The sequence below is a fragment of the Perca flavescens genome, chromosome 15, assembly GCF_004354835.1.
Source record: "Perca flavescens isolate YP-PL-M2 chromosome 15, PFLA_1.0, whole genome shotgun sequence".
NCBI lineage: Eukaryota > Metazoa > Chordata > Actinopteri > Perciformes > Percidae > Perca > Perca flavescens.
Genome location: NC_041345.1, coordinates 13,701,869 through 13,716,769, shown reverse-complemented (window position 1 = coordinate 13,716,769; position 14,901 = coordinate 13,701,869). Strand labels below are relative to the sequence as shown.

At 37.9% G+C, this 14,901-nt stretch overlaps 1 protein-coding gene and 2 gene segments (V, D, J or C); 1 reads left to right on the top strand and 2 right to left on the bottom strand.

Moving 5' to 3' along the window:
• Window positions 1–1,736: 1,736 nt before the first annotated feature.
• On the top strand, window positions 1,737–6,600 carry LOC114569585 (immunoglobulin lambda-1 light chain). 2 transcript variants are annotated; one of them, XM_028599515.1, is made up of 6 exons: window positions 1,737–1,767; window positions 1,860–1,992; window positions 2,909–2,995; window positions 3,088–3,413; window positions 5,247–5,280; window positions 6,087–6,600. In XM_028599515.1, the coding sequence occupies exons 3-6, from the start codon at window positions 2,956–2,958 to the stop codon at window positions 6,413–6,415; spliced, it is 729 nt and encodes a 242-aa protein (XP_028455316.1). In that variant the 5' UTR covers window positions 1,737–1,767; window positions 1,860–1,992; window positions 2,909–2,955; the 3' UTR covers window positions 6,416–6,600. The 2 variants fall into 2 exon arrangements, with proteins under 2 accessions (XP_028455316.1, XP_028455315.1); XM_028599514.1 differs by lacking the exon at window positions 1,737–1,767 and having other exon boundaries at window positions 1,830–1,992.
• A 957-nt stretch (window positions 6,601–7,557) lies between these two features.
• Window positions 7,558–8,329, bottom strand: LOC114570386 (Ig kappa chain V-VI region NQ2-6.1-like). The segment is given in 2 exon segments: window positions 7,558–8,108; window positions 8,193–8,329. Coding segments are annotated over 2 exon segments (363 nt in total).
• An 805-nt stretch (window positions 8,330–9,134) lies between these two features.
• Window positions 9,135–9,709, bottom strand: LOC114569436 (immunoglobulin lambda variable 3-21-like). The segment is given in 2 exon segments: window positions 9,135–9,472; window positions 9,565–9,709. Coding segments are annotated over 2 exon segments (378 nt in total).
• Between the last annotated feature and the right edge of the window lie 5,192 nt (window positions 9,710–14,901).

Genomic DNA, 14,901 nt, shown 5'->3' with positions numbered 1-14,901 from the left:
CGACTAGGTTGAGCCATGATGAAGTAATTCAGATAGATGCGCGTCCATGGCTTTCCTCAAAAGACCGCGAGGTCGATCACAGATTTACTGATGCCAAAATGGAGAATACGCATTGTACATAGGCTACTTTATACAGAGTGAGCAGCAGCTTCTTGTGGAAGTATGATGACGTGAAACACATTATTTGTATAAAAAGAAAATAACACGGCCGCTGTACTGAAACAGCGAGAGAAAGCGTAGCAGACGATCACGGACCGACTGAATGCGTAATTGCAGCCTAAATATATACATTAACTGACCACGGCTCTGAATGGAAACCGTCATAATCCTACCATTCAAGGATTAGGCTACTAATCATTTGCACAAATTAACAATTGTACTCTTTTCCTTAAAAGTAAGCAGAAGATAATGTTACTTAGGAAATTTTCCATGAAGATCCATTTTCTATAACGCTAGAATATGAAGCGTAAATATCTCTTTCACTCTGTTCCTCCCTCTCTCTCATTGGCTAAAATATGAATTTCCTGAGTCATATTAACTTCCACTACTTGCTTTTAATTGCACTAGTAAAATCTAGAAACTATAAAGATAATAAAGTGATAAATTCCATGAACACTATAAACATGAATGGAACAGAGTATATTCATCAGTTATTTCCCCCCAGGCAAAATATAAGGTCAGAAACCATTGAGGTGTCCTCTCCCTGTTGTTACATGAATGTACAGTAGCCTAATTTACTAGATAGTTACTGGTCCAGTAAACTAAGTCTATAATTTGGGAGGATTGTACAGTTAGGATATGTTCTTAAAATTGTACAATCCTCCCAAATTATAGTCCCAGTTTACTGGACAAAACAAATTGTGTGCTAAGAATGCCAAATACAATGCACATGGAAGCAGAACAAACATGATCCTTATTGTTAAAGAATAAAAAAAGAAATTATAAACTAAAATAATTTAAGGTGCATTGGGGAACTATAGAAAAGTACAGCATTGTATGTATTGCCCTTAGTAACAGACTTCATTTAAAACACATTTGAAATGTTATCAGCCTTTTCTAATTATCCAAACAACTGCCATAATATATTCATCAAACTTCTTACAACAATATGAACAGCAGTCTTCATACAGCAATATAACAGTAACAATGACAAATTTATAATTATAAAAAAAAATAATGGTCACAACTTTAAATAATAACAGTACTTAAATGAACAGCAATATGCACCTGTTGTATTTTAATCCAGGCTGATAACAATAGGTTAAACCACTGCTGAGTGAACAGAAAAGGTTCCAGGATTAAATAAATCCTGGCTGTTAGCCTGGTCAGGACCAGGCTAGCTGCACAGAATAAATCTCCATGGTGATTTATGTGCTTCTGATTTCGTGAAACCGAGTCAAGGCTAAATTCATCCAGGATAACCAGGAAATCCCGGCTTAATACCTTATCTTGGTTTTGTGAAACAGGCCCCAGGCTGTGAGTTTTTGTTTAATTTTTTTCTGCTGTTAGTATTTTTTCGTTGCTCTGCCTCTCTCTCCCTGTGTTTCTTTTGCTTTCCCTCCTCCCCTACTGCCTACTCCCTACTGCCTATTCCCTGCTTTCCTCCTCCCCTCCTGCCTACTGCTGGCCAGCTGACTACACACACCTGCTGCCAATCACCCATCACTGCTCTCCCGCCGCTCACACCTGCCATCCATCTGCAATCAAGCACAGTACAACCCCGGCCCAACAGACCATCGCTGCTGAATTGCTGCCTCATCTTCTCTGGTGACACTCCATGCCAACTAACGCTTAGAGTCTAACTTTTTGCCTAACCTGTGTTAGTCCTTACCTGACCCTCCTTTGTGTTTTTCTTTCAGATCCACTTCCTCCCTCTGTTCCAGTCAGCTGGCATTGTATTTATGTAAAGAAGTACATGAAACGGAAGATCATTTGCTCAGGAAGTTAGGCTACAAGTTTCCCTCAACTGCACCCTGGGCTAAAGCAAAACTGGTAGGCTACAGCGGTGCTATTGCCTTGGAATTGCAACATCCGGTCTCAGAATATGAAAAAAATGTAATTTTTTCATTTCTGTTTTCTAATGATTTTTTTTTTTTTTTTTTTTTTTTTTGTTATATGAAATAGAAAATGAAAATCAAAGCATGTTTTAAATTTGTCTCATCCCCTTTTAATAATGAATAGGGAAAAGCCCCATGTTTTTAAATTTTCAAGTTTGTGTTTTAAAACAAAAATCAAACAACCATCCGTTTTTTTTTTTTTTTTTTTTTTTTTTTTTTTTTTTAAATACCTGTTTTATGAAAGGAAAATCGAATGACCAAAAGATACACTGACCAAATTGTCTAACCTTCACTAGATTTTATTTTTCTCCTGATGTTCATCTCACTCCTAATAAACACGACAGAGATTAATGTCTTTGTCTGGTTTTAGTTGCTTGCAGTAGTTAAGACTCTAGAAAAATCAGATAAAATGAGTAAATGAAACAGAGTTTTCATCCTCTGTCAGTGAAGCATCACCTCTCTACTCCTCCCTCTCTTCATTCCCAGGATGCACCTGCAGGCCTCCTCTCGTTATTTATAGCTCCATGTAAATTAAATGGTCAAGTGTCAGCTCTCTGAAATAAGAGGAAACTGACTAGAAACACACTGACTGAAATTTTCACCATCACCAATTCCATCCATTAAGAATTGAAAAAATAAATCAACATGAACAGTAGGATTTTCATCTACAATAATAATACATTAAATCAATTAAAGACATTTGCCTTTACAGAAGACAAGAGTAAATGAGAGACACCATGCAGATTGAAGTAAAGCTCCTCCTCCTGTCAGTCACTCTCAGTTTCAGTGTTGTATTAAGTTGCTCCTCCAGCACCTCCTCTCCTCATCCTCCAACCCCTCTCATCTGTCAGCAGTAAGCTCACTTTCCACAAGGCCATTCGCAGCACACACTGACAACATGCTGGGGACCCTCTGCACTCTCATCACTGCTCTAACATGTAAGGAGGCTGACTTACTGCAGCTTTGACCTCATGTTGGATTCATCAGTCTGTGTGTTTCTCTTGACTCCGTGTCCTCTTGTTGTTTCCAGGTGTGAGTGGTGTGACCGTGGTGACACAGAAACCTCCTGTTGTCACGGTGAGGAAAGGAGAGACAGCCACCATGGACTGTAACCTGGGGACTGTTACAGGCAGTGCAGCTCGCTGGTATAAACAGATTCCAGGAGGAGTTCCTCAGTTTGTATTATATTTTATACACAGCTCTAGCTCTCCAAGCTATGGCTCTGGTTTCTCCTCTCCAAAGTTTACATCTAATCATCAGTCAACATCAGATTATCGTCTGATCATCACCAATGTGGAGGAGGGAGACTCTGCAGTCTATTACTGTCAAACATGGGACAGCTCTGTTAGTGAGAACGTATCACAGTGATTTACACTGTGACAAAAACCTCCTCACAAATACTTCTGCTTTTTGAGACTGTCTAGATCCATCACACAACTAATACACTATGTTCAATATATGTTTTTGGAACTTCTAAGTACTCTTATTGGATCATAAACTGTACTTTACACACATGTTTAAGTAATTATACACCACCTTCATGAATAATATCTGAGTCTGACGTATTAAACAGGCTTTAAATGCTGCTGTCCTTCCACTCAACATTTTCTAGTCATTTTAAGTTTACAGAAGCTGTTCTAAATACACAAAATGTGATGAATACTTTAGAGATAGACAGGTAGTGATGATTGTTGATCTTCCAGATGAACTCAATCTGGCAGTATCTAACTACATTAATCATGTTTCATGAAGCAGAGCCCAAAGTAAACTACTTCACAGTGGTTCAAAAAGCCAGAGACTTCATTAACGTGCAGCTAAAAAATGAGCAAATTAAACTACTACATTAACATCACTACAGGTTATGCAGCTACAGATATTTTTGATTAGTTTTTAATAGTATGAGTGAGAACAATTTGGATTAATAGCAGACATGTTTACTTGCTGAGAGGAATATTTTAAAGAATAAAAACTTTTACACTCTGATCAGAAGGCTGTTCATAAAATGTACTTTCAAAGTGAGAACTTTAACGCAATCTTAAAACCCAATAACAATATAGTTATCCTCTGGACTATATGACTATTTAAAGAGTAATCTAGAAAAATAAACAAAATAATCTGATATCATCTTTAGAGTAGAACAGACTCTCATAAATAATATTAAATACATTTTTAAATACAGTTTTATGAGCAATAGAAGTTATTAAATGTATATTTTAATAAGAAATGATTCCTTGTGAAACCACATACAGTACATGCTGTCATTTATTAATGAATGAAAACAGTGATGAGTGTGTAAACTCCTCCTCCTCCACTTCTCCTCTCCTCAGTGTCTTTATAAGCTTCAGTCTCTCTTCTCCTCACACTCCAACTCTGCTCACCTCTCAGCTGGACAGTAAGGGACGTTTACACCACACACTGACAACATGCTGGGGACCCTCTGCACTCTCATCACTGCTCTAACATGTAAGATCTTCTTCTCTTTCCTTTTATAGCCCATATTTTCACACAGAAACCTTTCACTCATGTATTTTCTCTGTATGTTGACAGATGTTGATGCAGTGATAGTGCTGACCCAGACGCCTCCTGTCCACACAGTTTCTACAGGACAAGAGATTGTTCTCAAATGCAACTTTCAAAGAGATGATGGACAGTATGTCAGTTGGTATAAACAGGTTCCTGGTGAAGCTCCTCAGTATGTTCTCAGATTTTACCATTCTCACAGTTCCCCCAGCTTTGGATCAGGATTCTCCTCAGACCGATTCAACTCTAAATCCTCATCAAACATAGATTATCAGTTTATCATAAAGCAGGCAGAGACAGGAGACTCTGCTCAGTATTACTGTCAGACATGGGATGATTCTGCTTCTGCAGCTGTATCACAGTGATTCACACTGTGACAAAAACCTCAATAAGAGACTCACTACAGCTTTTATGAATTCTAAATGAAATCCAACCATACAGGTCAGAAAAACTGAAACAAAACATTGAAGGGCATTAAATGAATTCCTCTGAAGAGACAAAAGTCTTTGAAACAAGTCCAGCAGTGTTTAGGAATATAATCTGACTGATGGAGTGAATGAGACGTCGACAGTGAAAGTTGGTCTCAACAGGATGTTTCAGTTCCTCTCCCCTCATTAGTGAGAGTCAGGAGGTTTTTGTACAGCCATGTATACAAACTGAATCACTGTGGTATTCGGACAAGGCACCAAGCTGATTGTGACAAGTAAGTACTTTTTAACTGATCATAAAACAGGATAGATTTGATGTTTCTGATACATGTTGAGATGAATTATTAACTGTATATATTACTTACTGTTTAGAATATTTAACATGTTGTTCATTGAGTAATAGATTGAATTTGTACATGTGCTTTGATATCAGGCTGTGTTTGAAGGCAAAGAAATGATCTACAAATGATCACACATCTTTTAATGTTTTGTGCAGATATTCTCAAGTGTTCTGATAGTTGATACATTTTTAACAGTTGGGCAACATTTACAAGATTGTTATTGTTTTCTTTTAAAACGTATGACAAGTTTTAACATTGTTGAACTCATAATCTGCCAGTAGTAGTTTTTTTTTTTTTTTTTACATTGTGATATTAATACTAAATTACTGCTTGTAGTGTTCATTTACTAATCTTCTAAAATGTAGGGATCATTTTGACTTTACCTGAATATCATTGTGGCTGTTTGAAAATGGTAGATAGACCTAAAAAAAAAAATATTACTCATATACTGTCATTTCTAAAAGTGAATGAAATGATCATATTATACTTCAAATACCATTTGGGCACTGTACAAATTAGTTTCCAACATAAAAATGATACTGAAGTAATCAAACTTAAAAAAGTTAGTGATACATAGATTTTGATCTAACATGTACATCAATGTTTTTTTGCCAAATTAAAACTCACTTCAGGATTTTTGTCATATTAAATACAACTAATAAAATAAACTGTTTCTGTCATGCTTTGTGTCAGTGATTTGTTTCCTAGTTATTTGATGAATGTCCTTTCTGTGTTTTCAGGCTCCAGTCTCCCTCGTCCTGTCCTGACTGTCTTCCCTCCGTCCAGTGCTGAGCTCCAGTCCAACAAAGCCTCTCTGGTCTGTCTGTCCAGTCAGTCTGGGCCTTTTGCAGATGTGAGCTGGTTGGCTGCTGGGAGTCCAGTGAGCACTGGGATCTCTACCAGCACCGCTGTTCAGCAACCAGACAAGACTTTCCAAATCAGCAGCTATCTGGCCGTCCAGACGTCAGACTGGAACAGGGGTCAGGTTTACACATGTAGAGTGTCTTTGGGCTCCCAGACTTCAGAGGAAAACATCCGCAAGTCAGACTGTCCCACTGAAGAACAGTAGATGAGCAGAATGACCGTTTAACATCTGCTTCTTTACTCTTTGTGCTGTTTGCTCATTACAAGCTTTACATGTTAGAAAAGATGTCTGCATGCTTGTAATACATGTTGTGACAGTTAGGTGGAGGTGTTGTATCAGCTTTGCAAATTATAAAATGTATTCAATAAAAAACCACTGTGTAAAAAAGATGTATTGCTTCTGTAATTTTTGTCACTGACAATGGCAGTTAGGAAGACACAGATGGAAGATATCTAGATTATTCTTTCTGTCTCACTTTCAGTTATTTTTGTTTTGTTAAGAAAATTTGCACACAAAATCGTATATACGGTATTTATGTTAATTAAGAAAATGACTTTTAAAGTATGCCAAATCATAAAAGAGAGTATAACTAAACATCTGTATCTGGTTTTAGTTGCTTGCACTTGTTAAATCAATCCTCCATCAGTGAAGCATCATCTCTCTACTGCTCCATCTCTTCCTTCCCAGGATGCACCTGCTGGCCTCTCTTTATTTATAGCTCCATGTTAATGAAGAGGTCAAGTGTCAGCTCTCTGTACAATAAGAATAAACTGTCTTTGACTGGAAACACAGTGATAGCTTAAATGCTGTCATTTCGTCAATCTCTCACTACTGCATATTTTTCATGAAATCAATAAAATGTGAACAAATAAACTTAGATATGTCTTTATGTCATATCTTAGTTATTGGACACACAGATAACCCATCAGAATGAAAGGCGCTTGTTGTTCTAATTCAGCTTAATTCTTTCCAGTCTTTTATATTTTTTTTTCCAGTCACCAACAGAGAGTAATTTAACATGTTCATAAAACGGTGAATAACAAATGGGTCTGTTTGAGAGACAGCATTCAATTATTAACTTTTGTTTAAAAAGAAAAAAAACAACGATAATTAGTAGCACTAGAGATGGGGACTCCTGCAGCGACTAATATGATAATATGTTTCAGATAACATGTTAGACTGTGTTGTTACTGTGTTGTTACTCTCATTAAGACTGTTGAACTCATTTCAATCAGTTCAAATTGTAATGTAAGGAAACATTCCAAATTCAGTTTGTATACATGGCTGTACAAAAACCTCCTGACTCTCACTAATGAGGGGAGAGGAACTGAAACATCCTGTTGGGACCAACTTTCTCTGTCGACGTCTCATTCACTCCATCAGTCCGATTATATTCATAAACACTGCTGGACTTGAGGAATGATTCTGGATATTTTGTTGAATCTTTTTGTTTTCATGGTTTTGTCAAAAGTCCAAATATCAGCATCAAACTGAGAATAACATCCATAAAAATGTTCTCAGAATTCTTAAAAGCTGTGGTGAGTCTCTTATTGAGGTTTTTGTCACAGAGTGAATCACTGTGATACAGCTGCAGAAGCAGAATCATCCCATGTCTGACAGTAATACTGAGCAGAGTCTCCTGTCTCCGCCTGCTTTATGATGAACTGATAATCTATGTTTGATGAGGATTTAGAGTTGAATCGGTTTGAGGAGAATCCTGATCCAAAGTTGAGGGAACTGTCTAGAACATACTGAGGAGCTGCATCAGGAACCTGTTTATACCATCTGACCCTATTTCCATCATATCTCTGAATGTTGCAGTTGAGAACAACCTCTTGTCCTGTAGAAACTGTGTGGACAGGAGGTGTCTGGGTCAGCACTATCACTGCATCAACATCTGTCAACATACAGAGAAAATACATGAGTGAAAGGTTTCTGTGTGAAAATATGGGCTGTAAAAGGAAAGAGAAGAAGATCTTACATGTTAGAGCAGTGATGAGAGTGCAGAGGGTCCCCAGCATGTTGTCAGTGTGTGGTGTAAACGTCCCTTACTGTCCAGCTGAGAGGTGAGCAGGGTTGGAGTGTGAGGAGAAGAGAGACTGAAGCTTATAAAGACACTGAGGAGAGGAGAAGTGGAGGAGGAGGAGTTTACACACTCAACACTGTTTTCATTCATTAATCAACTACATCATGAATGGAGTTTCACATGAAATCATTTTTTATTAAAAACATATATTTGATCAATTATATTGCTTGTAAAAATGTATCTGTAAATGTATTTAATACTATGTGTATAAGTTTTATCTGTGGTATCAGGTTTATCTTTCTTAATTTTTCTTTAAATTATCATTTAGACCACAAGATACATTACATTGTTATTGGTTTTTTTTAAGATTGTATCATAAAGTTCTCACTGAGTTGTACATTTTATGAACATCCTTCTAGGCAGAGTGTAAAAGTTTACTTCTCATCTCAGTGTTTTTATTCTTCTAAATATTCCTTTCAGCAAGCAAAGATGTTTGCTATTCATCCAAATTGTTCTGACTCATACTATTAAAACTAATGAAAGATATCTGTATGTACATGACCTGTAGTAATGTTAATGTAGTATTTTAATTTGCTCATGTTTTAGCTGCAAAAAAATGTTGAGTTGAATGACACAGCAGCATTTAAAGCCTGTTGGTCAGACTCAGATATTATGCATGACGGTGGAGCATATTTAGTGGTGCTTTGCTTATTTTTAATTAATTAAACATGTGTGTTAAGCAAAGTTAAAGATCCAATAAGAGTACTTAGAAGTTCCAAAACAAATATTGTACATAGTGTGTTATTACACTGAGTTGTTTAATTGCTCTACTGTGGAGATGTGTCGGAGACTCAAAAAGCAGAAGTATTTGTGAGGAGGTTTTTGTCACAGTGTAAATCACTGTGATACGTGCTCACTAACAGAGCTGTCCCATGTTTGACAGTAATAGACTGCTGAGTCTCCCTCCTCCACATTGGTGATGATCAAACGGTAATCTGATGTTGACTGATGATTAGATGTAAACTTTGGAGAGGAGAAACCAGAGCCATATCTTGAAGCGCTCCAGCCATGATAAAACCTCAGTACATACTGAGGAACTCCTCCTGGAATCTGTTTATACCAGCGAGCAGCACTGTTAGTAACAGTCCCCAGGTTACAGTCCATGGTGGCTGTCTCTCCTTTCCTCACCGTGACAACAGGAGGCTTCTGTGTCACCACGGCCACACCACTCACACCTGGAAACAACAAGAGGACACAGAGTCAAGAGAAACACACAGACTGATGAATCCAACATGAGGTCAAAGCTGCAGTAAGTCAGCCTCCTTACATGTTAGAGCAGTGATGAGAGTGCAGAGGGTCCCCAGCATGTTGTCAGTGTGTGCTGAGAATGGCCTTGTGACTTGGAAAGTGAGCTTACTGCTGACAGATGAGAGGGGATGGAGGATGAGGAGAGGAGGTGCTGGAGGAGCAACTTAATACAACACTGAAACTGAGAGGGACTGACAGGAGGAGGAGCTTTGCTTTAATCTGCATTATTTTTTCATTCATGATCTAAAAAAAGATATCCTGTTTTAATGTAATGAATTTTCTACTTTGTCTAGTTTCAAATGGAAAGGGTGATGGCATTCAAGTTTCAATGTATGTTGTAAACCTATATATGTTCTTGCTTTAGTTGGGCTTAAAAATAACAGAACTTAATGTATAAAGGTTAAATCTATCGCTGGATATAAACTTGCCCACAGTGCACACATGAATATAATTCATTCAAATAAGAAGTAGACTGTCTGTGATTGATAACATGTTAATAATTAATCCATCAGTGTGTTTCCAGTTAGAGACCGTTTCCTCTTATTGTACAGAGCTGACACTTGACCTCTTCATTTACATGAAGCTATAAATTACGAGAGGAGACCTGCAGGTGCATCCTGGGAAGGAAGAGAGGGAGGAGATGAGAGGTGATGCTTCACTGATGGAGGATGAAAACTCAGTTTCATTTGCAAATTTGCATCCTGACACTGGCAGTAACCAAGGTTAAACAATATTAATCAAGTTTCACAACAAAATTGACAAAAATGTCACATGCATCGTCATGCAATTGTTACTTTGTCACTTTATTGTTTAACCCCAGGGGGGAAACCACTGCTTTCATTATCAACATTGATATATACTGTATTAACTCCATTGCAGTGTCCATTGTATTGATTAAATCTTGCAGCTGTCCCCCCCCAAAAAAAAGTTGAACAAGTTATACTTGAACATTTTTATCAACATTACTTCTGAACTTGTACAGTAGAGGGCTGTTACAGTATTTTCACTGCCTATTCATTTATTTATCTTAGTTGTGGAAGAGAGAAACAATAACAAACAGGTGAATTTTTGTTTTTAGTCTCCAAAATTTGTCAAAATCTTACTTATGCTATGGTCCATTTTGAAATTCTACTGCAATCTAATCAGGATATCACAGACAGGAAAACACATTAGGCATATTTTAAAATAAAATATGAAAATGAAAAAAAGTTTATTTGAAAACTCTGTTGTATTCCATTGCCAGTGGGGGCAGCTGTATCTCAGCCACTTTCGTTCATTAAAGGGCTGGTGGTTCGATCCCTTTTTGTCCATGTCAATGTGTCCCTCACACGCTTAAGAACACATTTTTCCCAATGGTTGGACAGTGCTCGGTCCTAATATTGTTACTGAATGTAGTATATTTACAATGTAGCAAATGCTGATTAATTTAACTTGCAAATTATTCTATTTTTTAATAATCATTTGGGCGACAAAACTCAAATACAAACAAATGGTAAAACAATGTTAATCAATGTCTAAAAGGTATGTATATATTGTGTTATATCACACCTCTAGACATTATGTCAAGCTATTGATACACATAGAGCAGCAGGATGACAGTCTAGTTAATTTGATCAATGCTTCCACCTTGTGGTTAAAAGTGACTTGGAAAATCATCTTTTCTACACCATGCATCACTAAGTCGTTCTTATTTATGTGACCTATTCTGACATCACACTCATTGATACAATTAGACAAACTAATCTTCTGAAAAATATTTATAAACCCATTAACTCTTTTCTAATACATGAGCATTGGTATTTCTAAGGTCTCTGTGGCCCTCTTCTACTCGCTCTATGCAGTGTTGGCCCCTTCCCCCTGTCAGGAGCCCTCATCTGTGCTCGCAGAGGAGACCTCAGACCAACGCCGGGGGGGACCTGCGGTACGTGCCGCTGAGGCAGAGCGGATCTGCCGTACTTGAGGTCGTCCACAAAACCCTCCACACCATCAAACTTTGAGGTAAGCCTCCCGAGCTCGTCTTTTAGAGTGTTAAACTGCCTGTAGAGGTCTCCCAGGGCATCTGACAGAGGCGGGATCCTAAACACATGCAGAAACATTTGAGAAAGTAGAAATGTGTTTCATTATTCGCAAGTCGAAGAGCTTTGGCACTAAAAGATTCCAAAAGCTCAAATGAAATAGGAACATTGTTTATTGGCAAAACATAACCAAGAAAAGAACTCAGTCAAATTGGCAACATAAACACGAAAGTCATGACATGCTGTTAAGCAGGAACAGCCCCATCATCTGCAGGAAACATCAGGATAACAGACAGAACGGATGTCCCAAAAAGATTAAAGTATAAAAAAGCAGATTTGGCACAGGGACACCTGCAGTGAGCCTGCAGTGCACCTGAAATGGTTAATCAGATACGTTCAAGCTGTTGGTATTGTGGTCCATAGCCTAATCTCCAAAGGAAAGGGTCAATCTGCCAGAAACACACTCAATTCATCAGAACACAAGGCTGAAACATTTCCCGTATTCTTTTGGCGCAGTCTCTGTAGTGAGGTCATTTACAAAGCAGAGTGGCCCTCTGTAGACCAGAGCAACCATGGATCAAATTACTGGCTCTGACAGGTCAGTGGTCATGTGCAGAGCAAAGCAAGTTACATAATTCCTAATTCTATAAACATTGAGGAACAATAAAAAGCTCACTGACGTCAACGACCGTTATTCTCGCTCTTACACAACATTTGAACTCTCTGTTTTCCCTTCTTGTTCTTGCTTCTGCGTCTATCATCACTGCAAAGTACAGTCATAACCAGTGTGACCCACCTGTTGTATTCGGGCAGGACAGAAGCGTGGTCATTGATCAGAAGATCTTTCACTTGGGTTAGAATAGCAAATTTCCAGTTGTCCAGTACCTGGGTCAGGTTGGAACAAGTCTTGCCGTTGGCGTGTTCTGCTGAAGACAGACATTTATAGAATATGAAGCCAAGTAGGTACCCTGAACTGTACAAAGTCTTGATTCTAGTGCTTTTAAAAATGAAACATTTTTGCTAATCATTAACAGATTGTGGGAAATGGTGACTACTCATTGTCCCTGACCTTTAGCGTCCCAACGTGAGGTTTCGTGGTTCCATTTCTGAGCTCTGCATGTTAAGATCATGCAGAGCATTACCAGAATCTCCTTCATCACCTTCCTCACCTAACAAAAACACAAATATCAGATGGCTGCTGAGAAACAAGTGTACAGGAAAACAGTAACTAAAAAGTACATTTAGTTACTCTTTACATAAAAACAAACATTATAGGCTTATATGCGAGCAGTACTTTACTACTAATCTACCCATAAGTATACAAAGTATCTCTCGAGTAATTCTACTTTTGATAATTCTGTACTTTTACTTAAAAGTGACATTTTTAATTCAGGATTTTAACTTGTAATGGAGTATTTTTAGGCCGAGGTATTTCTACTTTTACTTAAGTATCTGAGTAATTCTTCCACTGCAGGAACGTTGTGGCAGGAAAACTTCAAGTAACAAGCATGCTTAACACACTTTTCACTTAAAGAAAACATCTTGTAAGACAAATATATTAATGTATTTAGCTGATCTGCAAATGATTTATCTACCTTCTTAACTGAAGGCAATAGGAAATAAAGGTTTTGCATGTAGATTCTGAGAATATACTTGAGGAAATGTATTCTTCTCGATTCTAGCTTCACTTAGATTTACTTTTCTTTGGATTTTACTGTACCTGTCTGTGAAGTAGCGCCAGGGGTCTTGCCAGGTCACAGCAGCAGAACACACTCTGTGGTACGATCCTTTAACAGTGACACACTGAAACCTGGGAAAGACTCTCTTATAACCTCCCCCCATCTCCCTGAATCTTTTCCCCACCTGCTCCCACCCACTTCAGTGATGCAGTGAAGACACACACTGTTCCATTAGCATGCATGCACACTACTGCACACATAATATGGCACTAAAGTCAAAGCTCTCAGAACACATGCACACACATGCTTTCTACTTAAGTCTCCGATGTTTCTTGTGGACTGTGCATCTGCTACAATGATAAATAACCCACAGTCCCTGAATGGGAGGTCCTGATAATCCCCTATCTATGCTCCATCAATCCCCCACATGTCTTTTAGCTGCTGTGAGGGGTGTAGGGAAACAGGTCTCCCTATTGACTCTAATCCAGAAGAGATGTTTGATGTAGCAGTGCGGCTCCAGCATAGCATTCTTACTGCCTACTGTAATACAATCTGCTCAACATCTGGGATACGACAGACCCAGCTAGCAATGATCCCTAGGATGATCAAAACCCGGAGACACACACACTTGATTAAGCTGAAAATGAGGAAACACATTGTTTAGTGCTAATCATTTTTATAAAATACACTGAATAGATAATAAACAGCTGATAGGATTAGGGTTAGAGAAAAATATACGGTCCCGTGAGAGATTCCTCAATACTAAATTTTAGACATCCCAAACTTAAATACGCTGCTGTCTGATTTACTCCATCAGTTCATTCAGCGTGACGTTAATCCACCCTTGAGAAGTCAAGATAATGTACCGTATGTGGAAATAATCTGACTGATGAAAGACAGATATCTTCAATAATCTGGAAAGTTTTTAGCCAGCAAATGCAGCTGGACTCAAAAAAAAGCAGAAAGATATCCCTCACCAAAGCACATTTTTCCTTTTTTTTTTTTTTTAAATACTGGGCAAAAAGGAATGTCTTTACTTGACAGCTCTGAAATGAAATACCATTTGTCGCAATAGATTCCAGCTCTGATCTACTCCAGATCACAGCTCCTTATTCCATTTGAAAGAGTGTTAATGCTGCTGCCTCCTGTTCTGATATGAAATGAGGTGAGCCCGGCTGAAAATTAATCTGAATGGGCGATGGTCCCTGCCACTTGCACCGACTTTAAAACCATAGAGACAACATACTGTACTGAATGCTTTAGGTTGTATAGCATCTGCATTTACCATACATCTTCAGTGCTGACAACCCTACATAATGAGTTGGATTCATTCAAAGAGTGGGAACTAAATGCTCTTTCAATCCCAAACTCCCCTAAAAAGATTTATAAGCAAGGAAACAGCAGGCTTTGTTAAAGAAATCTGACAAGTCAAGATGATCCATTTTGTCAGCAACCAGTCACAGTAAATTAGTTGTTTTTTTTTAAATCCGGAATTATTTTACCCATATGTTACATTCTTAGATTCAAAATTGGCAATTTAGTTTATCTCTTGATCATCACAGACTAAGTTTGTTGTTTGCCCAGTTTATTATTTTCCTCTACATGAGGACATTATGTGTTGTAGCTATTTAAAGTAAAATTAATGCTTGCTTTTTATGTTTT